Source organism: Pristiophorus japonicus, chromosome 13 (genome assembly GCF_044704955.1).
Source record: "Pristiophorus japonicus isolate sPriJap1 chromosome 13, sPriJap1.hap1, whole genome shotgun sequence".
NCBI classification, from domain to species: Eukaryota; Metazoa; Chordata; class Chondrichthyes; family Pristiophoridae; genus Pristiophorus; species Pristiophorus japonicus.
Genome location: NC_091989.1, coordinates 151398457 through 151422950, shown reverse-complemented (window position 1 = coordinate 151422950; position 24494 = coordinate 151398457). Strand labels below are relative to the sequence as shown.

The window sequence follows — 24494 nt, the reverse complement described above, 5'->3', positions numbered from 1 at the left end:
CAATTTTCTTATTAGCAACATCAAAGTCATAATATCTACATGATAAAACAGGTGAATCAAAGTATGCTATTACGGAAGCAAAGTATAGTATTTCACAGAGACGTCTGTGCAAGGCCATTCCAGCTATTTGCAGAAATAATGCTGCAGAAATCTAAGGCTTTGATAATTTTTTTCCACAATTTTCTGGAAGCAAATTCAATTATCAATATCCCCATAAGTCAGCTGCATTAATTCACTCTGAGGTGTCTTTTCTTAAAGGAATCTTGAAGCTGGTTATTTTTTGTCCAAATAATTGACTGAGAAGATTACTTTGTGATTCTGCTGTCCGATAATTATGGGATTCAATAGGCTTTACGCCTTGCATCAATCTATGTTTTCTAATTGAACTGTTCACAGACTGAGCTCCTCCCTTTGAATAAAGCAGAGGTTTTGAGATTAACTCCTTCTTGTGCCTGAATTCCCCATTGAATGATCGCATTTCAGGTTGCTTAGGTGGACAGAAATTCATTCCATTTTTTTTAGATTGACAACTGTTTGTCCACGGCTTTGCTCTGGAGGTCAGATGGCTGATTGTTGTCTCATCTCTGGAAGTAGTAATACCCTGATTATCTAGTGGAATGTCAGATTTCCTCATGTAGTCAGTTCTCATCTGCTTTCTCTTTTTGCTCCCCTCATCTACAGTTATTCTGTAGCTACTACTGTATTTGACACTGGAAGGTTTGTGCTCTTTTCGCTTTTTCTGACTGAGTTTTGCCTCTAAATCTATGACCAGCTTCTCTGAAGGCTTATATTCACTGGAATGTTGCTTTGTCTTTTCAGTAGATGCTATTTTTACATGGCTACTGTAAGATCCTTTCTGGAGGTCATTTGTTTGTTTAAAACTATCACATGATTCGGCTTGTTTTAGCTTTTCTTTTGCTGAATGGTTGCTCTGGACAACATTGACATTTGGTTTAAATGCACATGTGTTTATGGAGCTCACAGAAGATGTCATATTGTAGAGCTGACTGTACACATCTGGCATGGGTGGGACAGCTAAATCATCTAAATGCAGGTCATTAGATAATGGATGACAAACAGCTGGGGAGAGACATGGTGGAGAAGTAGCAGTATTTGGTTGTGATTGCTCCAGTTCCATCAGAAGCTCAGAATAGTCACCTACAGTATCTGTATGTTTTGGTGTCAAATCATTTAGCTTTGCTGTTGTATCATTTACTATGTCTGGTAAGAAATCTGGAGGCCCATGCAATGATCTTTCACAAATATTGTGCTCAAAATGACTGGAAGAAATAGTTGGATTATTATTTTCTGTATTAATTTCAATCAGAGCGTTGTGATTGGTCTTCTGTTTTTTATTGGGTGGCAAAGAAATATTTGAGTAAGACTGGGCTAGACTGCCCTGTGGATCAAGATTCCCATCCTGCAAAGGAACAAGTGGTCTCATCACTCCTCTGAATTTATGGGTCTTACTTCCCCCTGCCAGATGCTTTTCCATATGCCTGTCATACTGTTCTTTTTTCGAAAAGGTGTAGTTACAAGTGCTGCAGATAAAAGACTTTTTTATGACATGCATAACATCAGCACACAGCTCACATGTATACAGCGTTGTATGTTTAACTTCAGGTTCTTCTATTACTCTGTGTTCGCCTTTAAGATGGGTTCTCAGCTCCGGCATTTCCAAATAGAAAATGGGACACTTATAACATAGATAAATTTTCTGCAAACTGTGAACAACTAAGTGTCTTTGAAGTTTAAATGGTTTTGGAAATTGTTTACCACAATGATGACAATCTCTTGAAGGGTCCTTGCAATCAGGATGGATGGAAATGTTCTTCTGTGTTGGTTCAATTTTTTGCATAGGCTCTGGATTTGAGGAAGTTGACAATTTAAGTGCACTTGTAAAATTCAGTTTATTTTTAACACTTGTTTCACTTTGTTCTTTGATTTTCCACGTTTGTTCTTGGTTTTCTTTCGGGACCTTGGTCTCTTTAATAAGGGACCTGGTCACTGAATCAACTGTTTTTGTTGACTTCCCATGCTTTTTATTCAGGAGTGTGTTAAAAAAGTTTTTCATAGCATTATCTTCACTAAAATAGCCAGACAATCCAATTACTGATTTTTGAGCTTGCCCTTTCCGGGCAAACTGTGTGGCGTGCTCACGCAAGTGCTCATTGTACATCCAAACATCAGAGATTTCTTTCAGGCACATGCCACAGGTCCATATTCCTGCTTTATTTTTAGCATGCTTTTCCTTCAGGTGATCCCTCAGCTGTTCCCTGGAACTAAACTTCCGTTGAACACACATGTAACATGTTGGGGGAGGGGAAGGATTATGTGAGAGTTTGTGAAAGTCGAGTTCTCCAAGAGTGAGAAACCACTGAAAGCAAACTTTACACTTGTACTGCTTATCTTTGGATTTGATGTCGTTACGGTTTTTTGCCATTTTCCCCTCCTCTGACCTAACCTTGGGTAACTTTATGTTCTCCTCACTCATACTGTTTTCAACATTAGCAATAGAAGATTTATTCCCAGGGGAATTAAATAGATGTCTATCTGGAATTTTATAGCCTCGGTTCAAGACTTGGATATCACTGGCATCTAAACTTGCCAGAATGCACTGATCAGAGGCCAAACTATCATAAGGTTCTAACAGTTGGGAAGGTAATGATTCTGATAGTTCCTGTTGACTCTTAATGATTGAAATCCGAGTGTGTGTGTCTGGCACTTTTTCTGAAGACACATCAAATGAGGTAATGTCGCCATGTGTTGAGATGCCTACTGCTTCTTGAGGATTGCTCCATCCTGTCGAGTTTAGAACAGCATCAGACATTGTTTCTATTTTGCAGTTTTGATACAGTAACCCCATTATATTACTGCTATCATTTTCAGACATTTCTGTACTTTCTAGGACATCTTGACTTCTACATTCATGTGTGTCATCTTTAAGTCTTTTAAGTTCATCACAGACAGAAATATTTTTATTGGCCACTGTTTTGCTGTTATGACTTGTATGCAGCATGATGGTATCATCTCTTGACATGGTTTCATAATGCTCTGACCTTTTGATGTTGTGAAGATCATCTCTACAGGACATAGGAACTTGTTCACTGTCTTCCATTATAAAATTTGCAGAAAACATCCTAAATGTATTTGATTCTATATCCACTTTGCAATTTTTGCTTCTTTTTCTATAAACCCTTGGACATTTTTTTCTGACGATTGTATTTTCTTCTGGAAATATTTGTGACATTGTGCTGTTCATATTTGAAAGATGTTGTGATTCTGAATTTGGATGAATTACCTCTAAAACTGGTAGCTCAAGATCAATAGAATATGGCTCATCCCAGGGTTTTGATGCTGTAATGTCCTGCATTTTACCAAAAGACTTTTCATCGTTGCTCGTAACTGTTATTGTATCATGATCCATTGCTTGAGGAACCATCTCTGTTACTTTTAATGGAGACGCATTAACCTGGTTGAGCACTGAACTGTTAAGTACTGAAGGAATGCCTCGATCAGAATGTTGGCATTCAATGTTCCTTTGCAGTAAATTCATTTCTTTTTCACTTGCCTCTTGCTCTATTTTTATATGGTTGTCATTCTGAATGCTTTTATTCACAAAACACTTTTCAGTACCATCAATTTGGGGTTCAAGCTCAGCATTCCACTCTTCCTTATATTTTTTTTCTTTCAATAAAACACTGATTAGGTCACATTCTTTCTCTTCTACAATCATTGTTTTGTTATTTTTAAACTTTTCCTGTGACGCCCATTCTTTTGATGTAATACACATTTTGATTGTTTTGCTTGTTGTTAATGCATCTTCTGTCTGCTCTTGACTTACAGTACTGTCACATGATTCTGCCATTACCTGAAGCTGTAATAGAGGGCAGGCCTCATTATCTTTTTCTCCACAAGTGACATTCATCTGCTGCCCAGATTGTGCAACTGATTGTACAAAGTCAGGACCAGTAATAGCATCAAAAAATAGTTCCGGTTCATCTTTTCCAACATTGCTACTCTCGTCTTTTGTGGGATTAGGCATGTTGTTTCGTTTCTTTCCTTGCCTTGCATTGTTTTTTGTGCTTATTGAATATGGCATTTGCTTTGTATTCTCACCCTTACAATATCCAATGTTTTTTTTAGATTTTGAAATGTTTACCTTAGCAAGTTGCTTTGTTTCAATTTTTTCTGTGCAAGCCATTATACCAGTATCCTGACCAGACTGTATGACACAAGGTTTAGCTTCTTCCTTTGTGCTGCCATAGTGGATTTCATCTGGGTTAACAGCTGCTTTGCTAAGATGTTGATTTTCTTTGCAACGTAAAACAATTTCATTTGATGTGAATGAAGAACTATTTCCTTTGATGTGTTTATCTCTTTTTAAGAAAATTTGCTGGTCAGACTGAACAATTTCTTTATTTACAGAGTTATCCAAAGAACATGGTGCTCCTTTGTCCTCTGCGTGGGTTTTCTTTTCTGATGTACAACACAAGATATTTTTAATGTCGTGTTTCCAAACCGAATTTGCATCCTCGGTTTGAATACAGTTTGCTTGAATTATGCTTACTTTATTTTGACTTAATGTGTTTTCATCTTTTAAACGATGTTTGATGGCTTTATGTCTCACTAAGCCTTGTTTAGATCTGAAAGATGCTGAACATACATTGCACATTATGACAGTTTGTGGATTATTTTCTGTTGCAGATGTGGAAAATTCAACTAATTTCTGTGAATCAGTTCTTGAAGCATTTTCTGAAAATAAATTGTTAACTACCAAATCTAAACGCTTACTGCTTTGCAGATTACTCAGTGTCTTGGATACTAAGCTGCTCAGTACATCGTCCCTGCTCATACCATCTTTTTCACCATTCTCATCCCTTCCCAATATGTTCATTACTGGCTGTGATCTTTCTTCACTCAGATGAAATAAGCCTAAATTCCCACAGACATCACTTTCTTTCACAACTTTATCTCTAAACTCTTCAGAAATCTCTGTTAACTGGTTAGCAGTCTTGCCATCTGAGCACTCTTTTAATTGTTTAGCATTATCTGAACCCCCAGGTGCTTCATGCTTCTGCCGGTCTATAGGTATACAACAAAGTTTATCGTCTTCAGTCAAAGGTTCTGAATTGATATCATTGTCAGCGAATAAATTACCTTCCATTTGCTTAATTCCATTGGGAAATAATTCACCTTGTACATAGTTTTGTAAGTTTTCTTCAGGCTTTAAGGGGGCTTTCTCTGTATGACAATCTGTTTGGGCATTTGAATCATCACCTGATTTTCTTTTGGCAGAGTTGTCACTATTATCACTGTTTGAGTATTTACTTATGGTTTCCATGGAAACTGAATCAACAAGGGGTGAGCAATGCACACTTAAATCTGGAATGTTTTGGGGAGGTGATGGTAGCTGAAGCAATTGTCCATGAAAAGAAGGGATAATACTTTCATTGTAATGTGGGCACAAAATCTCAGTACAGGCACACTTGGAATGCTCTTCACTTTCAACCAAGGCACTTGAATCATTTGAAGGCGTACACAGATTATTGATTTCCAAATTTACACTGCAAGCTAGATGTGATGTGGGAGATTTAGCCATCATTTCAGATCTAATACAATCATTAGATTTGGTTTGCATGTAAATGGGCGGACTGGTAAGCATTGATGTAGTTTGTTCAAAAAATCTATTATCACCTGTAGTATCTTTCCCAGAAAATGATCGATTGTCATTGTCAGCAGTATTTTTATCTGAATCCTTTGCTGCATAATTACTGGGTGTTACAGTGGTAGGCAATTCTTCATTTCTTTTAGACAATAGGATTATGTCATCAGAAATATTTTCTTCGATTGAGACAACTTTTAAAGCAGAGTGACCATCATGAACTTGCTTCCCTGCTAGTTTTAATTCAAAGTCTTGTTCAATTACATTTTCCTGAGGTTCAGTTATACAACTAAGGGATGTTATCTTTGTAGTCTGAGAATTGTATGGCAAATGTAAAAACGATAATGATTCTTTACATCGATCATCCTTTGGAAGAAAACTGTCTTCAGAGATGTTTGATAGTTTTTGCTGCTCAAATTTGTTATTTTGCATAGGTGCAACATCAGAATAATCTCCTGGCATGCTGAGAGGCAGCTGTTCTGAAATGCTACTCCTCCTGGAACAAACTGTGTCTATTTCAGAAGGTTGCGTCAAATTACAAACCCCAGGTAAATTGTCACTTCTGCTGGTGTTTGCTAAATTCCCATCAACGGATGGCAATATTTCATTTGTACAGATCTGACATTTCGGCTTTTTCACTAGGTCAGTAATGCCTAATGTAGATTTGCACTGAGGAATGTCATCTATGGCTAAATGTTTTACCAGTTTTTCCTCATCACAGTTATTTTCACCAGCATATGACTGAGGCAAAGGACAGTTTGACTGATCAGACTGCAAGTTTTTCTCCAAAACATCCAAACACTGTTTGCCTTTTTCTGCTGATTGCCTTACAGCATCACTACTTAAAACAGCAGGAATTACTTTTTCTGTTTTCTCTTGCCCTTTAAAAACCAGTGACACAGAGCTTTGATTGGAATTTTGCAAATTGTTTGTATTTTCAATTAAATGTTTCCCCTGCACTATTGCTGGGTTTTCGGTCATCACATTCAGTGATAACAAGCCACACTGGTCCTCTGTAAGGCTAGGTTTGCCAATAACACCATCTTTGGATTCTGGAATTTTCTTTAAATGGTGGGATCCAGGGATCTGTGATGTTAATAGCTGAAGTGTAGCAATAGAGTGGACTTCACTATTAGCTCTTCTGTTGCAAGCATTTTCATATTCCCATGAGCTAGAATTTTCTTTGACCTTTTCAGTCACTGTTTCAGCAATGTTTTCAGACACACATGGCACACTTGGCAAACGGTCTCGACTCTTGGTACCTGCATCAACATCCGAGATCTGACCTTCGCTTTTGCTTATGCCTTGTAAATACACAGTTTTGTCTTTAGCATTAATAGTAGTTTCTGTGTTGTGAGTGCTGTTGAAAACTTCTTCATTTTGCTCAGAACTGCTGTTACAATTTGAAGACTGGTTTGTTAGAGCATGTGGTACTGGGTAGCAAGGCATCATCATTAACTCTTCATTGCATCGAACTGTTCGGGCAACAAAGAGTTGCAGTTGCTGCAAGGGGTTTGCAGTTGAATCTTGGGAAACATCTATAGGTTTCTTTGCACTGCTATGTTGCTCAGTAGAGCTTGTTAAAACAAATGATGGATTAGCATTATCATTTGTCCTTTCTTTATATTTTGTCAGTGGAGAACTTCCAGAAGAAATAATTTGACTTGTAATGATCAGTGATTGTTCAGTTTCTACGGATTCTGAGTGTAAGGCAGATACTTCAGTTTTGCTACTTGACTGGTTGCTGGTTGTACTTTGCTGTTTATGGTTGACAAAAAGTTCCTCTTGTGAATCATCAGCATGAACAAAACTGAAATCATTTTCTGTACTACAGACAGTTGCTTTCACACAAGGTGAAGGCGCACTGTTCCCAAATGTGAACAAAACTGCATCACGCTCGTGCTCTGGCTGTTTCTCTGCAACATCACATTCAGAAGATCCGTACGGAGGAGAGAGGTTAAATAACTTGTCGTGGTTTGTGCTGTTACAATTAGAGCAGTTTTCATTTTCGCTTAGGGTATTAGATCCTTCTTCCCCAGCTGGACTTTGTTGCAATGAATTTTTGCCTAATACAGTATCTGACATTATTGCAAGACTTGCAATTAGATTTTCTGTGTAATGCTGGTTTTCTAATTTTTCCTCTGATTTTTCTGTGTAACTCCCAGGGGATTCACTACTTTCTTCTTGATTACTGTGGCTACGTTCATTTATTTTTGTGTTTTCTGAGTCTTTTAGGCCCATCTGATAGTGGGGTTGATTATCCTTAGGAGGAGAACCTGGATTTTCACAAATTTTATTAGGTGTTTGGAAATCTGGCTCAGCATCTAATGACACAAGCTGGAAAGAGCAGGCCCAAATGTCTTCATTATCTTCAATGCTCCCAACAGTACTATGGGCTGCAACTTTAGGGGGATTGGATATTTGATCAGTACAATATTCTGTTGTGTGCACATCAGTACTTCCACTGCTAAAGTGATTATTTGGAATATATATATTCTTTCTATTGCCATTGTCTTGCTCTAGATGCAGAGATGTAAGCGAACTAGTTTGATTTTTTAAATTTACATTCATGTATTGTTCAGTGCTTACTTGGGCAACAGTAGTTTCATCACTCCTTCGAGGGATCTGAAGCTGATTTTCCAACTCCGTCACTAACCTTTTTATTTCTAGATCATCATCTGATAAAGAGGCTGTGAAAGAACTATTTTGATCATTAACCTTCTCAGGCAAAAGGGGTGGAGTTGCAATAGGAGATGTACCTGCTGTATGGGAAAATTTCTTATTCTGTGCTGGTTGTATGGAGAGATCCTCAAAATGCGAAATCTCTTCTGGTAAAACTGTGGTCATGTCTTGCAACAAATTCCAATCCTTGTGCTCCAGGAATGGTGGATATTGCAGATGATAGGCTGCTCTGTTGTCTACTTGTTCTGCACTGCAAGAAAATGCATAATAGTTTCCTTTATTGACTAAAGCGTCTGTGTATAGCTGACTATCAAAGTTTGATATTGGGATGTCTCCAAATATTCCTGCTGTATTAAAAGAATCCGGAGACTTGATTTTGGCTTGGTATTTTTCTCTTGGATATGCATTTATGAACTTTTTGACATGATCCTTCTGTAAGTAATTGTCACTGCTTTCATTTTGACAGAAAAAAATATCTTCCAGATGTGAAGAACCATCAGGCAGAGATTCTGAAAAAATATCTGAATGGTGCTGATTTTCTAGATCTTTGTGCCCACAGTAAATTTTATTCATGCCATTCTGAGCAGTATCATCAAGAGCTTGAATATTAAACCCAGATGAACTATCACGAAAGCATCCAACATTTGGCTCATAGACAACTGTGGATCCAACCAGACTGCCTTTCATTTTTTTGCTGATATCTGTTAATTCATCCTTCATACCTTGAGTCAGCTCAGTAATATGTGTTGAACTGTTTTGACCTACACTGGCTGTAGGATATTCAACAATGCTGTCTTCACAAGAGGAGAAATTTTCCATAACCTTTTCATCAAATGTTAATTCAGTATTTGGTGCTGCAGTGGAAGCACTTGTCATCGGAACATGTTTTTCAAAGGACTTAATGGTCTGTGTTCTGTTTTCATCACAACCAAGCTCCATATGATTTGTGTTAGAACCTGCTGTGCACTGGTTCTCCATCTCCCTTTTTTGTGCTATGTGTGGCTCATTGTAATAACCGAAATGCATCATGTTATGACTGGTTCTATGGGACCTTCTTCCTGAAAGTAAAAATTTTGCTGAACCAAATTTTTTTGTACTTCTTGAAAGGGCTGAATCATTAATTGGACTATCTTTTACAGTTCTTGCTGGTTTACCTGTACAAGTGCCCGTTACATTTAATGCTAAATGCATGGTATGACCAGCAATGGAAGTAAGATTAGAATGTTTGCTTTCAGCAGTATTTTTGCCTTTCTCACTATCTGAGTCAGTTCGTTCAATGCTATTAGGGCTTGTGGCATTTTCACTTGAGCTACTGGTAATGTTGCTGTAATCACTGCTGGTAGAAGATCGGCTGCTTCTCCTTCTGAACCTACTGCAATAGTATCCCTTTGTTTGATTACGACTCTCTATTTCCATGCTGCGTTCTGGAGTTTTTCTGATTTTAATGTATCTCCAGGATTCTTCAGCCTTAACTCTTCCACAATTCGTTTTACGCTCCTTTGTGATGCTATATTTAGCCAGTCGATTCAAGCGTGGAGTTAGATACTTGCTGCTCAGAGGCTCTGTTTCTTGATCTGAATCTGAAATATAGTCATATTCTCCCAACTTACTGTTGTGTTGAGGTGGCAGTAGCCGCTCAGTTACTAGAGAAAGCTGCAAATTCTTGTTGCCTTTCACATGTAACTTGTGCAGTTTGTTCTTCTGTTGCACAATCTTATGAATCAATTCCTTGCTCCAAGTTCTGCTACCTGACTTTCTTTTTTTAATATCCTTTACAGCAGGTCTGCGTAACCTGGAGCTACTATTCACAGTAAGAACCTCTAAAGGAGTCGGGCGAACTGTACCCCGCACATCAGAGTTATTTTTGTGCTTGTCTCTTTCAGAGTTCTTTCTCCCACTTCGTGCTGGCTGAGATAAAACCTCACTTATTCTGCGCTGAAGTGTTGCATCAGTACTAAGCTTTCTTCCCCCTCTTAGCTTCCTGATTTTTGCACTAGGTTTACTGTATGCTAAGGGATCAAAAGAAGTACCATGAGAGAAATTTTTAATACTGAATTTATCCACCCTTTTGGAATATGCCCTAGACGAAAGAGCTGTAACTGAGTCTTTTTCCTCACTTTTCCTGTTAGGGTGCTTGTTTCTCACCTTTCTCTGTATGTTTCTATCACCTTTCCCATTGTTATGTATAATCTTCATTTGTACAGCCTGTTTATCTTCTGTTTCTGTAAGCTTGGTAATAATTTTGTTTTCTAGTGGTGTACAGTCTTTGGTCTTAAAAGCCAACCCATTTCCTGCATTTTTTGTTGTAGAAAGCTCATCGTCTGCAAAAGCTTCTATGAAGCTGCTATCAATTTCAGCATTATCGGATTGATAGTCAAGACCGTTCAGGGTCTCATTGATTAAGCTATCGAGTTTTGCATCATCAATCTCTAAATCAGAAGCTGTTAATGACATCGAACTGGATCCTGTTCCACTAAAAATATTAAGTTTAAATGGGTCATCCTTTGACTCACCTACAGCTTCACTGTCTGATAATAAGTCACAAGGCTTGCTTAAGCAAAGTAAAGACTGGTGTAGATCAACTCCACCTCGGGTTGAATGAAGAACTGCTGCTTTTGCTGATTCCACTTGGAACCTTCTACTCTCCACCATCCTGGATGCTTCATGCAGCTGCGTGTGACAAGCTGAATGGAGTCCACAATACTGACGGTGATCAAGAAATGAAGCAACATTACTAAAATTTTGGTCACACTGTTTGCATGTAAGAAGCACATCAAGTTGGTCAAGATTTGCACTGCGAAGGGAATTAGCAAAAAGCTGCTGTTCTGAGAAGGATTGTGACTCAGTATCAAAGCTATTTGTGCATCCATTGCTTTCAGCATTCTGCTGTGAGAATGAGTTGTCCTGGATATATAACAGATGGTTGTCTTTGGTTCCCCTAGAACGATCAGCTGAGGAAAATGTGAATGTTCTGATGGGATCATAGTGATGGTGCAGAAGGTCAGCATTAATCTGTTCAGATGAACTGAAGTTTTTCCCTTCCTTAGTGTGGCAGTGTTGATGGTAGAAATTGGGTGGTGTAGCTACAATAGGCACTTGACTGTCTTCTGAATTGGGATTAAGAGGACTGTTGGTGCTGTACACAGTAGACACTGGAGAGAGCGATGAGCACGTGCTAGTAGATCCAGGGTTGAGAGCTGGTGAAGGTGGTGGAGACTGGTATGGAGAGGCTGACAAATTAACTTTTGGCATTGATAAGGTTACATGACCACCACCTCTTGTCGATGCTGGTACAACTGGTTGGTTCAAGCCACAGAACGTGTTCGCATTTCTTGACTCACACAGTGAAGGATTAGTATTGTCGAGACCATTCTGAAATGGGAAAGCAACAGCTGTGTTGCAGTTTTGTCTGCTCCCATCATTTCTAGCATTTTGAAGTTCTTCATTATGTACCTGGTTTTTGTTACGAAAAGCTGCTGGATTAGGTGTATTTTTCTGTGTTTTCTTACATTCTTGCCACTCTGAGGTGCCAATTGGAAAAGAAAGCTGTTGACTACTGAGTTGCCTCGAAAGTTCTATTCTATTTTGGTTTGGCATAGCAGATGTAAGGTGAATTTGTTGCCATGGCAACCTGGAAGCACCATTTCTTGGGACATGCTGCCTGTGGTCAGCATGTGACAAATTAGTAACAGATTGACATGGATATGAAAATTGGTTTGCAACTGATGAAGAGTAAGGTGCAGAATTTTGGTCCTTCGTAGGAAACATCTTGTTGCTTCCTTCCCAAACTCGTGATACCCTGGGGTGACTGTGGATTTTATTTGAAAGGTTCTTGTCAAATGGCACTAAAGTATCAGGAACGCTGCTGTTGGAAGAACCACCGTAAACTTTGTCCTGAAAGTGCATTTGGGGTAAAGAACCATGAGTTATGTTTCTTCTCAGGGGTTTCCCCTGAGTAACCATTCTTTCAGCGCCTTGGTTATCTTTTGAAGATGAGCACCGTTTGTTCATAGATACAAATCCAACACCATTATTGTGCAAATTGAACATGTCTGATGAACAAACAGATTGGTTTTCTTGGAAAGTGCTCTGATTTTGCTCAATAGCACCAGCTGAAGATATAGCACCAGACGAAGATATAGCACCAGAGGAAGATGTAGCACCATTTGTATCATTTGGATGATCTGCTCTTCCTTTGTAACGAGATAAAGGTGACTGTTGTTGAGTAACTTGATTGGATGGACGCACAAACTGAGTTTGGTGGGAAGGCTGTGTATAGCTTCTCCCATCCGATGAAGTACCATACCGACCATTGCTTAAAGTTTCCTCTTGTCCATCAGTTGAAAGCTGAAAGACAAAACCACTATGTGCTACCTGGCTGTTGGGCAGTGAAACGTCTAAATAATCTTGTTGAAAGTGGCATTGACTATTGTGCTCACTGTTGAATGGATCAACACCTGCCTCATGCAATTGTGGGAGTGGATACTGAAATGGAATTGATCTAAAGCCCTGTGCATTAGGTTTATTGCTTTCTGCTGCTACAGGAAAAGTGCTCTGTTTATGAGAGGGCATTCCAAAGTTAGTACCTGCAAATGTCTTGTCTAGAGAATGCCAATCCACTGAAAAAGTTGAAATGTTAGAGTTATTTCGGTTTCCATGGAATTCTGGATATTGTAATTGGCCATTGGAGTTGGAGTTGTCTCTGGGAGCATTAACATTTACCTGTGATTGTGCTTTTAATGCTTGGTGCTGGCATGTGACCACTGTAGTATGTGAGGTATAACTTGTGGAGGTATGGTTTGCAGAATCCTCCTGAAAGTGTCTGTTGAAGCTGAGATCCTCTTGTTGGAGCTCTGCCTCTCTTTCAGGTATGCTGGGCACATTGAAGCGATAGCTTCCTGTTACAAGTTCTCTGTTTCCTTCTAGTTTCTTTGTTGATGTAACCTTTTGTTGTGGATATGCAATTCCAATAGTGGGATTGGATCGTGAGTTAACAATACTAAGTTTATAAAGATGATGTGGCCCTTTCCCATACCTTTTGTTTTTGTCTCTTCCTTTGTTTTTCCCAGTAGGTGACTGTGGACTGCTTTTGCCACTTGAACTGCTGGATGAAGACCATGTTCTTTCACTAGAAAACTTTGGTCTGTTCTGAAGAGACTTAAAGTCAATTCTTCCAGCTTGCTGAGGCCTAATTACAGCCTCTCTCTGGTTATAGCTTTCCTTGTTCTTTCTGTGGAGATGAGAATGATTCAAGGAACTATTATTCAACACAGTCTTGCAGCTTTCGGATATGCTGTTGTTACTGCTGTTCAATTTTCCAGGATCTTTTTCACTGAAATGTTCAAAAACACCCTCCTTTTGCTGCTGTTTGGGATCAGTGTCCGAATCTTTAATTGCATAAACATGCTGTGCGTCTCCCGTCATGATATCAAAACCAAAACTGGGAGTTTGTTATTGTCTCAGTACCTCTGCACTAAATTACTCCAGCTTCCTTCAGAGGCATGCAAAGTTATTCTTGATGAACGGCAACAACATTCTGCAAGCCAAATATGACTGAATCATTTTAAAACTCATCATAAAAGGAGATGGATATCTTTTAGGGACAAACTGCAGATCTTCCATCATTACTGCCATATACATCTGAAAGAGAAGAAAAAAGTGTACCATTTCAGTGCATGAAACATATGACGCATGATTAAGGCTCACATGGTTAACAGAAAGCAATTAGGAAAGAAAATGGTATGTTAGCCTTTATGACAAACGGATTGGAGTATAAGTGCAAAGAAGTCTTACTGCAATTATATAGGGCCTTGGTGAGACCACACCTGGAGTACTGTGTATAGTTTTGGTCTCCTTACCTAAGGAAAGATATATTTGTCTTAGTGAGAGTTCAACTAAGGTTCACTAGACTGATTGCTGGGCTGAAGGGGTTGTCCTATGAGGAGAGATTGAGTAGACTAGACCTATATTCCCTAAAGCTTAGAAGAATGAGAGGTGATCTCATTGAACCATATAAAATTCTTAAAGGGCTTGACAGGGTAGATGTTGAGAGGATGTTTCCCCTGGCTGTAGAGTCTAGAAGTAGGGGTCATAGTCATAAAATAAGGGGTCGACCATTTAGGACTGAGGTGGGGAGAAATTTCTTCACTCAAATGGTTGTGAATCTTTGGAATTCTCTATCCTAGAGGACTGTGGCTGATCAGTTGTTGAATATATTCAAGATAGAGGTTGATAGATTTTTGGATCAAGGGATATGGAGATATTACGGGATGGTGGTGTTGAGGTAGAAGATCAGCCATATCTTATTGAATGGCAAAGCAGGCATGAAGGGCCAATTGGCCTACCTATTTCTTATGTAATGTTAATATCTCATCTGTAAAACTATGAATTCTCAGCACTATGATTGGTCTCATACATATTGATAAGACCGTGAACCTCACCATATCAAATCTGTTTTTTTCATTAGGTTACATTAAGTCACAAATGACTATCAGCACAGTTCACTGTTACAAAGAATCTAAGAAATACATTTTAGCAGGCATGCAGAGACACTGTAAATTGATTTTAAAAGGACATTGAAACTTCCTAAGAAATCATAAGCCAATGTAACTAGGATGTAAGAGCAGAGTTGCGTTGCTTTTTCCAAGCAAATTTGCATATAGCTGGTGTACGACAATTTTATGCCGAAACATCGCTACGCGCAAATTTCCTTGATCGTTTGCGCCACTTCGAGATACGTCTGCCATAACTCTCTGCTGCCCATTTACATAGCCCCACCCTCATACAAAAAGGCTTGCTTGAGCAAGTTTCCTAGAGTTATGCACTGGCGTAGATTTACACCCACAGTTTAAGGACAGTGGACCATAGTCACCTGATATTGAGATTTCTGGAGTTTAATAGCATTTTTCTTCACATTTAAAAAAAAATTCTTACTGAAACCTGCGCTACACTTAATAAAAATGCTGTCCACCTTAGTGCACTCGAAATGTTTTGGACACATCGCCACCCCCCACCCCCCACCCCCTTCCCCATATGCGTTCAAAGGACTCAGCAGCTGGAATGACTTAGTGCTTTGCATAATAATAGAAGAGGAAGAGTGGCAAGAAGCTCAGAGAGAGACATCATTCCAGAAGCCCGATATATTACCCACGTTGAGCTTGTCTTATGCCGCTGTTAGGCAAAATGAGCTCCGCAGGAAATTTGGACGCAAGTTCTGATCGCTGAGCTCGGTGCAGAAACTGGTGTAAGTTTCGGTGTAGTTTTTGCACAAGGCCGATCCATAAAATTTGGGGCCATTTTCTTCAGGAAAAATTATTGGGAATGTTTTTTTCCTGTTTGTTTGCAGACACGGGGCACAATGCGGAAAACCATGTCAAATGATGCATGGCTCTTTTGGCTCATTTCTTTCTCCAAACAAAAAGGTTTCCTGCACATATTTTTCATGAAGACAGTGTCCCTTTACACAAAACAAACAGTATTTATTGAATGAATGAGAACTTTGCATAAACACAAGGGATCAATAAAGCATTGTGTATCAGTAACAAAAAGATATACTTGGGGCTTCTGGCTATAAATAAAACTGTCTGGCTATATTGTAATGGTATTTCATCCGTTTAATGATACTTGATTTAGTGCATTGTTTTTTTCGTTTCAGTATTCTAGCAATGAACAGTGCAATGCAGGTCAGTATGTAGTGATAAATGGTTAAATTATCACAATAATCACCAACTAGTCAGTTCCTGATCTCAGCTGTCTCATCTGAGAAAGTATTAAACAAACCACGAGAGAAAGAAAAATTCAAGTAAGTCAAAGCAGACCTCTCCTGTGTACCCACTGGGGCAACTGGTTATTAAACAGAATTGCTAAAGCCCAAAAATGGAATGTCTTCAAATCTTTTTGGCTCAGGAAAGGTGTTTGAATGAATGAGAGGGTCAGAGAAAAATAGGAAAATAAAAAATGAATGCATTTATATATATTAGAGTAATAATTCCATAACATGAAAGTTAATTACATGCCACAGTGTCAGCTGTGTCTCAGTGGGTAGCACACTCGCCTCTGAGTCAGTAGGTTGTGTGTGGATTCAAGTCCCAATCCAGGGATTTGAGCACATAAATCTAGGTTGACACTCCACTGCAGTGCTGAGGGGCTGCTGCACTGTCGGAGATGTCGTCTTTTGGATGAGACATTAAACCGAGGCTCCGTCTGCTCTTTCAGATGGACGTAAAAGATCCCAAGGCACTATTTCAAAGAGGAGCAGGGGAGTTATCCCCGGTGTCCTGGCCAATATTTATCCTTCAATCAACATAACAAAAACAGATTATCTGGTCATTATCACATTGCTGTTGGTGGGAGCTTACTGTGTGCAAAATTGATGTTCGTGAAAGGCGCTATATAAATGCAAGTCTTTTTTTAAATTGAACCTTCTGAAGCAACTCTCTTCTAAATTGTATACTGTGCCACTTTCAAGTATAAACGGGGACATCTACAGGTCACTATAGAGATGTCATCCATTTCAACTGGAGTCACAGAACAGGCACACCATACGGTTTTGTCTTACATTTTTACCAAGTATGTCACAAAGTTTATGAATTTTATTATTTGAAAATAGAAGATTGTTCATTGTTTTTATTCTTAATCTTTGATTTTATATTATAATTACATTAATTTTATGTTTTAATATATTTTTATATCACTTTTGCCCTCCACATGCATTTCTTAATTGTGGGGATTAAAAATCAGCAATTTTTATTTTCAGCAAAATCTGCTTTGATCAGAGTTGGTTAGATGGAGGTGTAGGAAAAGCATAACATATTTCTGAACAGCCTTCATTGCTAATGTTTCTTGACTATCCAGGGATGTCGATGTGGACTAGATTTGGCTGAGAACACTTAGGGCAAACTTCATGAATCCAATCTGAGTGAAAGACAATCAAGCTACGCAAAATGATCATGCAGAAGGTAGGAAGTGCATAAGTATGAAAAGTACTGTGAATGATGTTATTGTGCAAACGCTTGACATATTCAAGCTCAAACTCCTCTCTCTGCTATTTTAAACAAGGTATTAACCTGACTTCAATTTCAGATAGATCTTAGGAGAAAGGGGAAAATGACCGGGAGAGGGAGGGAGGCAATGACCAGGAGAGAGAGGGAGTGGGAGGGAGGGAGCGGGAGAGGGAGGGAGTGAGTGGTAGAGGGAGCCAGAGGAAGGGATATAAGAACATAAGAAATAGGAGCAGGAGTAGGCCATTTGGTCCCTCAAACCTGCTCCGTCATTCAATAAGATCATAGCTGATCTGTTCCTGGCCTCAACTCCACTTCCCCACCCGTTCCCAAAAAATACTTGGATGTGCACTTAAAGTGCCACAACCTACAGGGCTATGGACCAAAAGGAGGGAGCGGGAGAGTGAGGGAGGGAGCGATCGGGAGAGGGAGGCAACGACTGGCCTGTGATTTAATGTATGGCTGGGAGGAGCACTCCTACACCTCCTGGCTCAACATCAAGGTAAGTATTTTTTTTAATTTACCTTTTTGGTGGCAGCCTGCATGTGTTCCTTTAGGGAGCACTGGTTAGGCCGCATGTGGACCTGGTTTTCCTGAACGCAGCCAGTCCAGCTCTGGCTCCGTTTGGGGCTGCCTAATTTTAGAGAGTGGGCCTATATCAGGAAGTAAGCATCTTATTTAAGGATCTAATGCCTGTTTCAGGCACGTGCCCTGGACGTCTCTTGTAATATCTGCACCAATATGGTGGATGGTGCACTTTGGCACAGAATGTGCGCGCGCTCGTCACCCACCATATTGGACAGTTTGTTGCCCTTTTTACGTCTGTAAAACTGGCACAGCTCCATCCAATTTCTAGACCACTGAGTTTTTTCTACTTATGAGGGAAATCCACTTTTGTTGGATAACCCTTCTATATATTTACAAAGACAATTGTAAAAACTTTTCTGGTCAAATGGGTAAGACATATAGTTTAAATAACTGCCAGAGGATACAATGTTTAGCCAATGTTTTCCATATATAAATCTGTAAAATCTGAGCAGAATACAATTGGTGTCAGATCTTGCAGTGACCAACAATGTTTGAGGCCCAAGGGTGATCTGATCAATACTAACACAAACAGTAGCATGGGTTCGCTTTTGCTTCTGGATGCTTTCTGAAAATGTACCATAATATTTAGGGGTTGGAGTATCAAGCAGAACATTATAGTCAGCTCAGCAATGCCACCCCCCCCCACCCCCCACACTTGCCACACCCCCAAATTGGCCAAATGTACCCTGCAAATTCCATCTGGAAAGTCTTAATCTTAATAGAGCTTGGGGTAAAAATTTGTGAAGGAAACAATCAGTGAGAATTGCAGAATTTAAGAGTTCAGTTATATAACCACTTTTGCACACAAGAATGATAGTATGACTTGGATATGACTCCGAGGTTGAGCCATGACAGATTACCTGGATAGGTGGCCTCACATAATTTCCACTCGGCACTAAATAGAGTGTAAGTCCATTGTAATGTCAACCACAATTTAAAAGAGCTCAGGGGCTTGGGACCTCCTGAAAACTTTATAAACGGAAGCAGAGCTCGCTGAATTGTTTTGAGACTGCAGGCGCTCCCACCGATGCTCTCAATACAGTTAAAATGTACTAGCCAGAGGCAGCACTCTATGCATGGTCGTACAAACTGCATTTATACAGTGTCAAATCAAATGCACATAAGCCACTGTGGCAAAGAATATTTTACAGCAGTTGTCATCTAAGCAAACAACTAACAACATTTATTGCATTCTAACAACAATTAGCTAATAAATTCTCTTAAGTACATAATACATGGTTTAGAATTATGAAATTATTGCATGTGATTAACAAATAAACCCAACTGCTTTGGAGAGATATTATTTTAATGCACCCATACAAATTTGCCATCCAGTTTTAACAAAACTTTTGAACTATACATATCTGGACCTTATCATGTTTTTCAATTATTTTAATGCAAGAACTGAGAATAACACTGTATATGCTGACAACCATCTCACAATCCAGTGTAAGATTATGCAAAAAGGAAATGGATAATGCATATGGAAATTCTGAAGACTGATGAATTTGAAAAGTAAATTTATATAGAAATAAATTACTTTCCTAAAAATCATCAATATTTTTGACTTAGTAATATTCATCTGTCCCTTATTTTCTATAATCAAGCACAATCCTTTCCTGAAGTAATAATCAGTTAGGTATGCCACAATAGATAGCATTTTCATTGAAAATAATCCTCACCATTATACTGAACCAAATAATAAAATTGCTTGGAATTAAATTTATTGATACATGGCAGTGCCATCAGTTCCTTTCCTCTTGGGAATTTAACTCAAAGGTGCAGTAAAACGGAGAGTCCAGAATTTATTACACCATGATAGATAGCATTCCACATTTCTCTTAAGTTTTCAAAAGTTACATGGGAGTATGAAAATGTCCTCAAAAAAGCTGTAAGCCCACAGCATGAAAGGACTTTCTTCAGTTATTTCACTTTGGTTTTAGCCCAGTGCTAAAAATTCTAAATTCGGTCAACTGATATTTAATAGCAGTACCAAAAATCCAGAACTTTTCTTAAGATAAAGAGGAAAATTAAAGAAAAAATTCTAAATTTACTCATTCAGCTTTCTGTGCATTTACTTCATTTTTACAATGTTCAACTGTGTGACTCTTCTATCCTCTGAGTGAGTGTTAACTTACCCCCAGGAGTAGCAGCAGCAGACGTGCTCCCATTGTCCAGACACTTGGTGTGAATGCGATAAGAGAGCAGAGTGAAAACCTAACACAGCTGCATCCAATAACTAACAACAGCAGCCTAACATTTTTGGGTTTTTTTACAAGCAAACCCCAAGTTGCACATTCAATGACTGGAGCATGCATTTCATGACGTACAAACCTGGAACCTATTTGATTTGTGTTTTGTTTGTGTGATATGGACACATTTACATTATAGTCCTAACCCTGACAACACAAGATAAACTCTGTAAATATAACTAAACTACCAACATTAATATATTTTTAATGTTATTTTCCAACAAGATTCAATCCCAGTTCCAGAAATGGTTAGACAGGCCCATTGTTTGTTTGGGCTTCATTCCCTGATATGATCTACAAACATTTACATTTTCACTCATTCGTCATTGAATCCGTGATGGTGTCTTTTGGTTAGTTCTACAATAAATATATTCATGATTTTCGGAAAAGATTTAGATTTGACCAGTCTGAGTGTTCAGAAGTTCATTTCTTGCCGGCTTTCCGCCATGCCTCTGATTTTGTGGAGTAGGAATCTCACTATGGAAGAAGTGACACACCATCCATCTTATTATCAGACATGGCAACACAAGCCGGCTAAGCCTCGACTGCCCTTATAACCAAAAAAAACCGAGATGGCACATAAGTATGCAGGACACTTACAAAATGGTAAATCTAAAAAGTAAACATATCCTGGAACCTTCAGTTACAGAAGATATTTTGTGATGTATCTAGAATAATTGAAGAAAATAAGCTTTGATACTGTTCCATACATGACATACTCACAGACTTTTGTGTTTTTAGTTATTTTAAGCAAGAATCAAACAATATGGGCAAATCACAATAAATGTATTTATATAAGTATATCACTGGAAACTAACTATGAATTACATATTTGGTTAAGATGTCTGTGATCCTTTGAGTATTTACCATGTGTTTATACCTTTTTGTGTGTTTTGCTTTGCACACAGGACAAATATGCTCTAATTTGTGTTATCTTGGATATCATCGTAATAAGGAGTGAAAACTGTAGAGGAAGCCCTCCCAAACAATAGTTATTTCACCCAAATTTTATTTAGTCCACTTTATGGAGATATATGTTTGTTTTAAGTCCCCCCCACCCCGCCACCCAGTCCCATTCAAAACAGTTTTGCTGATCTGCTAAAATCAAATTTTTGTAAATTTATTGGCAAAAGCTTAATTGCAGGATTTCATAGAATCAGGCTTCCAGTTCTAAAAATTTGCTGTGAAGGTTCTGTTACCAATTATAAACAATCGGTCCAGAAATATCATGCAGTTTTCACGGTTTCCCACTGAAACTTTGGCAAGAGACAGTGGAACCCTGGGAGACACAACGTAAATTACCATTTTCAACTATTTGTACCATTTCTCTGGGGTTTCCTCCAGAGTCGGGAAGGTAGACTTGTGGTAGCTGTGTGGAATTCAGGGCAATCATGACCTACCTAATTTTCTAAAAGCTTGTAACTCAAAAATATGTGTTCCTTAATTATTTATGCCCCTTTGTTATTTTGCCAATTTTCTCTGCTCCACCACCCCCCACCCCTGCTAAAGCTGTTAATTCTTTGCTGGGATATGATCTCACAGCCAATAGTTGTTTTTTGGTAATTCACCATTTGGCCATTCAACATGTATAAGTCAAGATAGTATCAGTGTGCTATTTAGCTATAAAGAGCTTTACAGTCAAACCCTTACCTGTCCTCCACCAATATCCACACTGGCTTATTTTCCCCTTCTAAATCTGAGGCCTATTGTTATATACCTCCTTCCACCCCGGGTAAAATCAGCTAACTACTCACTGCCTTAACCAGCTGTGCCACTGTGGAGATCTTGTACTAAATTGTATTTAGTGTTGCACATATTTCATTCTTAATAATTCAGTTGCTGACCAGACTGTTTTTCTTAATGAAAACTGAAAACTATGAAATATCCGTAATGCACAGAAAAACGTGTTGCATGGATGATTGTCTGTAAACATGCAGAATTAATGTATTACATAGAGACTCAATTGTATTTATCCATCTTATGGGTACATTTTTCGTTCACAGACACTGACATTTATTAACAGAAATGATGGAGAAGCATATAATGTTCTCATTAGGACCTGTCATGGTGCCGTATGTGTATTAACATAGAAACATAGAAAATAGGTGCAGGAGTAGGCTATTTGGCTCTTCGAGCCTGCACCACCATTCAATATGATCATGGCTGATCATGCAACTTCAGGACCCCATTCCTGCTTTCTCGCCATACCCCTTGATCCCTTTAGCTGTAAGGGCCACATCTAACTCACTTTTGAACATATCTAATTCACTGGCCTCAACAACGTTCTGTGGTAGAGAATTCCACAGGTTCACAATTCTCTGAGTGAAGAAGTTTCTCCTCATCTCGGTCCTTGAAAAAGTGCAACATCCCCACTGACACCTGGGAATCCCTGGCCCAAGACTGCTCAAAGTGGAGAGAAACATCGGGGAAGGCGCCGAACACCTCGAGTCTCTTCGCTGGGAGCAAGCGGAGGCCAAGCGCAAACAGCAAAAAGAGCGCTCGACAACCCAAGCACGCCACCCACCCGCCCTTTCAACTAACGTCCCCTCAACCACCGTCTGCCCCACCTATGACAGAGACTGTAGGTTCCACATCGGACTATTCAGTCACCTGAGAACTCATTTTTGGTGTGGAAGCAAGTCATTCTCAACTCCAAGGGACTGCCTAAGAAGGAGGAGAAGAAGAAGACCTGAAGCCAACAGAGTGCCCAATGGGCACTGTGCATGATAATGTGCCCAGAATAGCTTGTATTCTGTACATGTGTTATTTCTGACTATACCCTCAGAAAATAGTTTAATGAGCACACTCCATAATGCGCACGTAATGCCTAAACAGCATATCAGACGCTCAGCTAAATGGGCGCTGGCAAGGAACTCCATTCCTTATGTTGGTTCTTCGCTCTTAAAGGGCCTCAGGGTTTCTGAAGTACTGGCTGTACCGGTTGTATTTATTTGACCTAAGTTGAAGTGTTTTGCTATTTAGCTGCTTTATGGCACAGAAATTGTTTACAGTCAGCTTCTTAAAAGTATTATATTTGCGAGATTTGCTCATTTTTCCAGTGATAATAGCTACTGGGCCCCTTTGGATCTTCTTCTTAGGCAGTCTCCCGGAGTCTAAAGAAATAGAAGTTAAGATGTAGGGTGCCCAATAGGCACCTTAGGCAGCTAAGTCATGTCCTTACACCGCCACTTGGCACAAGACAATTTCACTGGACATATAAGAAAACCCCTGCATGCGAATAGTGTGGGGCCGATTTTCAGTTTTGGTACTCAGCGGGTGGATGGAATGATTGTGCTGTCCACCTGATAGCACAGTGGCAGGCCTGACCCAACCAGTTATCATGGTCTGACCTCATTTGTATATTGCTGAACCAGCACTCACAGGCAGCTCACTGATGGGGGACAGTGGGGAAAGTAGGAAACCCTGCAGCTCCGCCTGGAAGTTAATGTGGGAAGGCCATCTCACTCTGCCCATTGCTACCTGAAAATTGCATTTGGGGTCCTACAACTGGCGTCAGACCCCAATTTGCACATTTGAGTACAGTCCTGCTTGTTTCGGCAAGAGCAGTACGTGCCTGTCTTACAGCCTGCTCCAAGATCACGGTGCTCTGGATGGTGGTAAGAATGGGGCGGTAAGTGGTGCACTGCTATTTTAGGTTCACTATGATCCTGTTCCCATCTGAAAATGGGAATGAAAATCACCCCTATGAGTCCTGAAGGAGACGACTGCAAAACTATACACATTCCAACAACCAGACCTAGAATGCAATTCCACGACAGGAATTCAATGTGACAGCTAACCTTGAATTTATGCATCATTACACCCTTTCAAACAATCTTTGGAGATATCTGCTAAATTTCCTAAGTTGTACAGCACAGTTACATTTGCATGATGCTGCTTATAGATGTTTTGTTTATTAGAGCCAGTCAATTCACCTATTTCCTAATGGGAAGCAGTTAGAAATGGGAGAACTACCTTTTGGGATTCTCTAAAGTGCATGACACTATTGGTAATGCTCGTGCCAAATGAGCCTGAACCCCCAGTGCTTCTGTGAAGATGGTGTGACCATAGGAGTCACCATGCTCATTGCACTGCACATCTGAACCATTCCTGTCATTGTTCACAACCTACACCATACCATGTACACCATATCATGTACAATAAACCATGTGCACTAAACTATGTGCACTATACCATGTACAGTGCACTATACAATGTTTGGGGCAGAGGAGCGATGAGAAATCGTGGATGAGATTCAGCGCGTGATCGTGGCGGAGGTGTGGTGAATGTTAGGTGCGGAGGTACGGT

General features: G+C 39.4%; 1 protein-coding gene across 1 annotated transcript; it reads right to left on the bottom strand.

Annotated features, from left to right (window-relative positions):
- Nucleotides 1–202: 202 nt before the first annotated feature.
- On the bottom strand, nucleotides 203–13771 carry znf469 (zinc finger protein 469). Its single transcript, XM_070896849.1, is given in 1 exon segment — nucleotides 203–13771. A coding segment is annotated over 1 exon segment (13569 nt).
- Between the last annotated feature and the right edge of the window lie 10723 nt (nucleotides 13772–24494).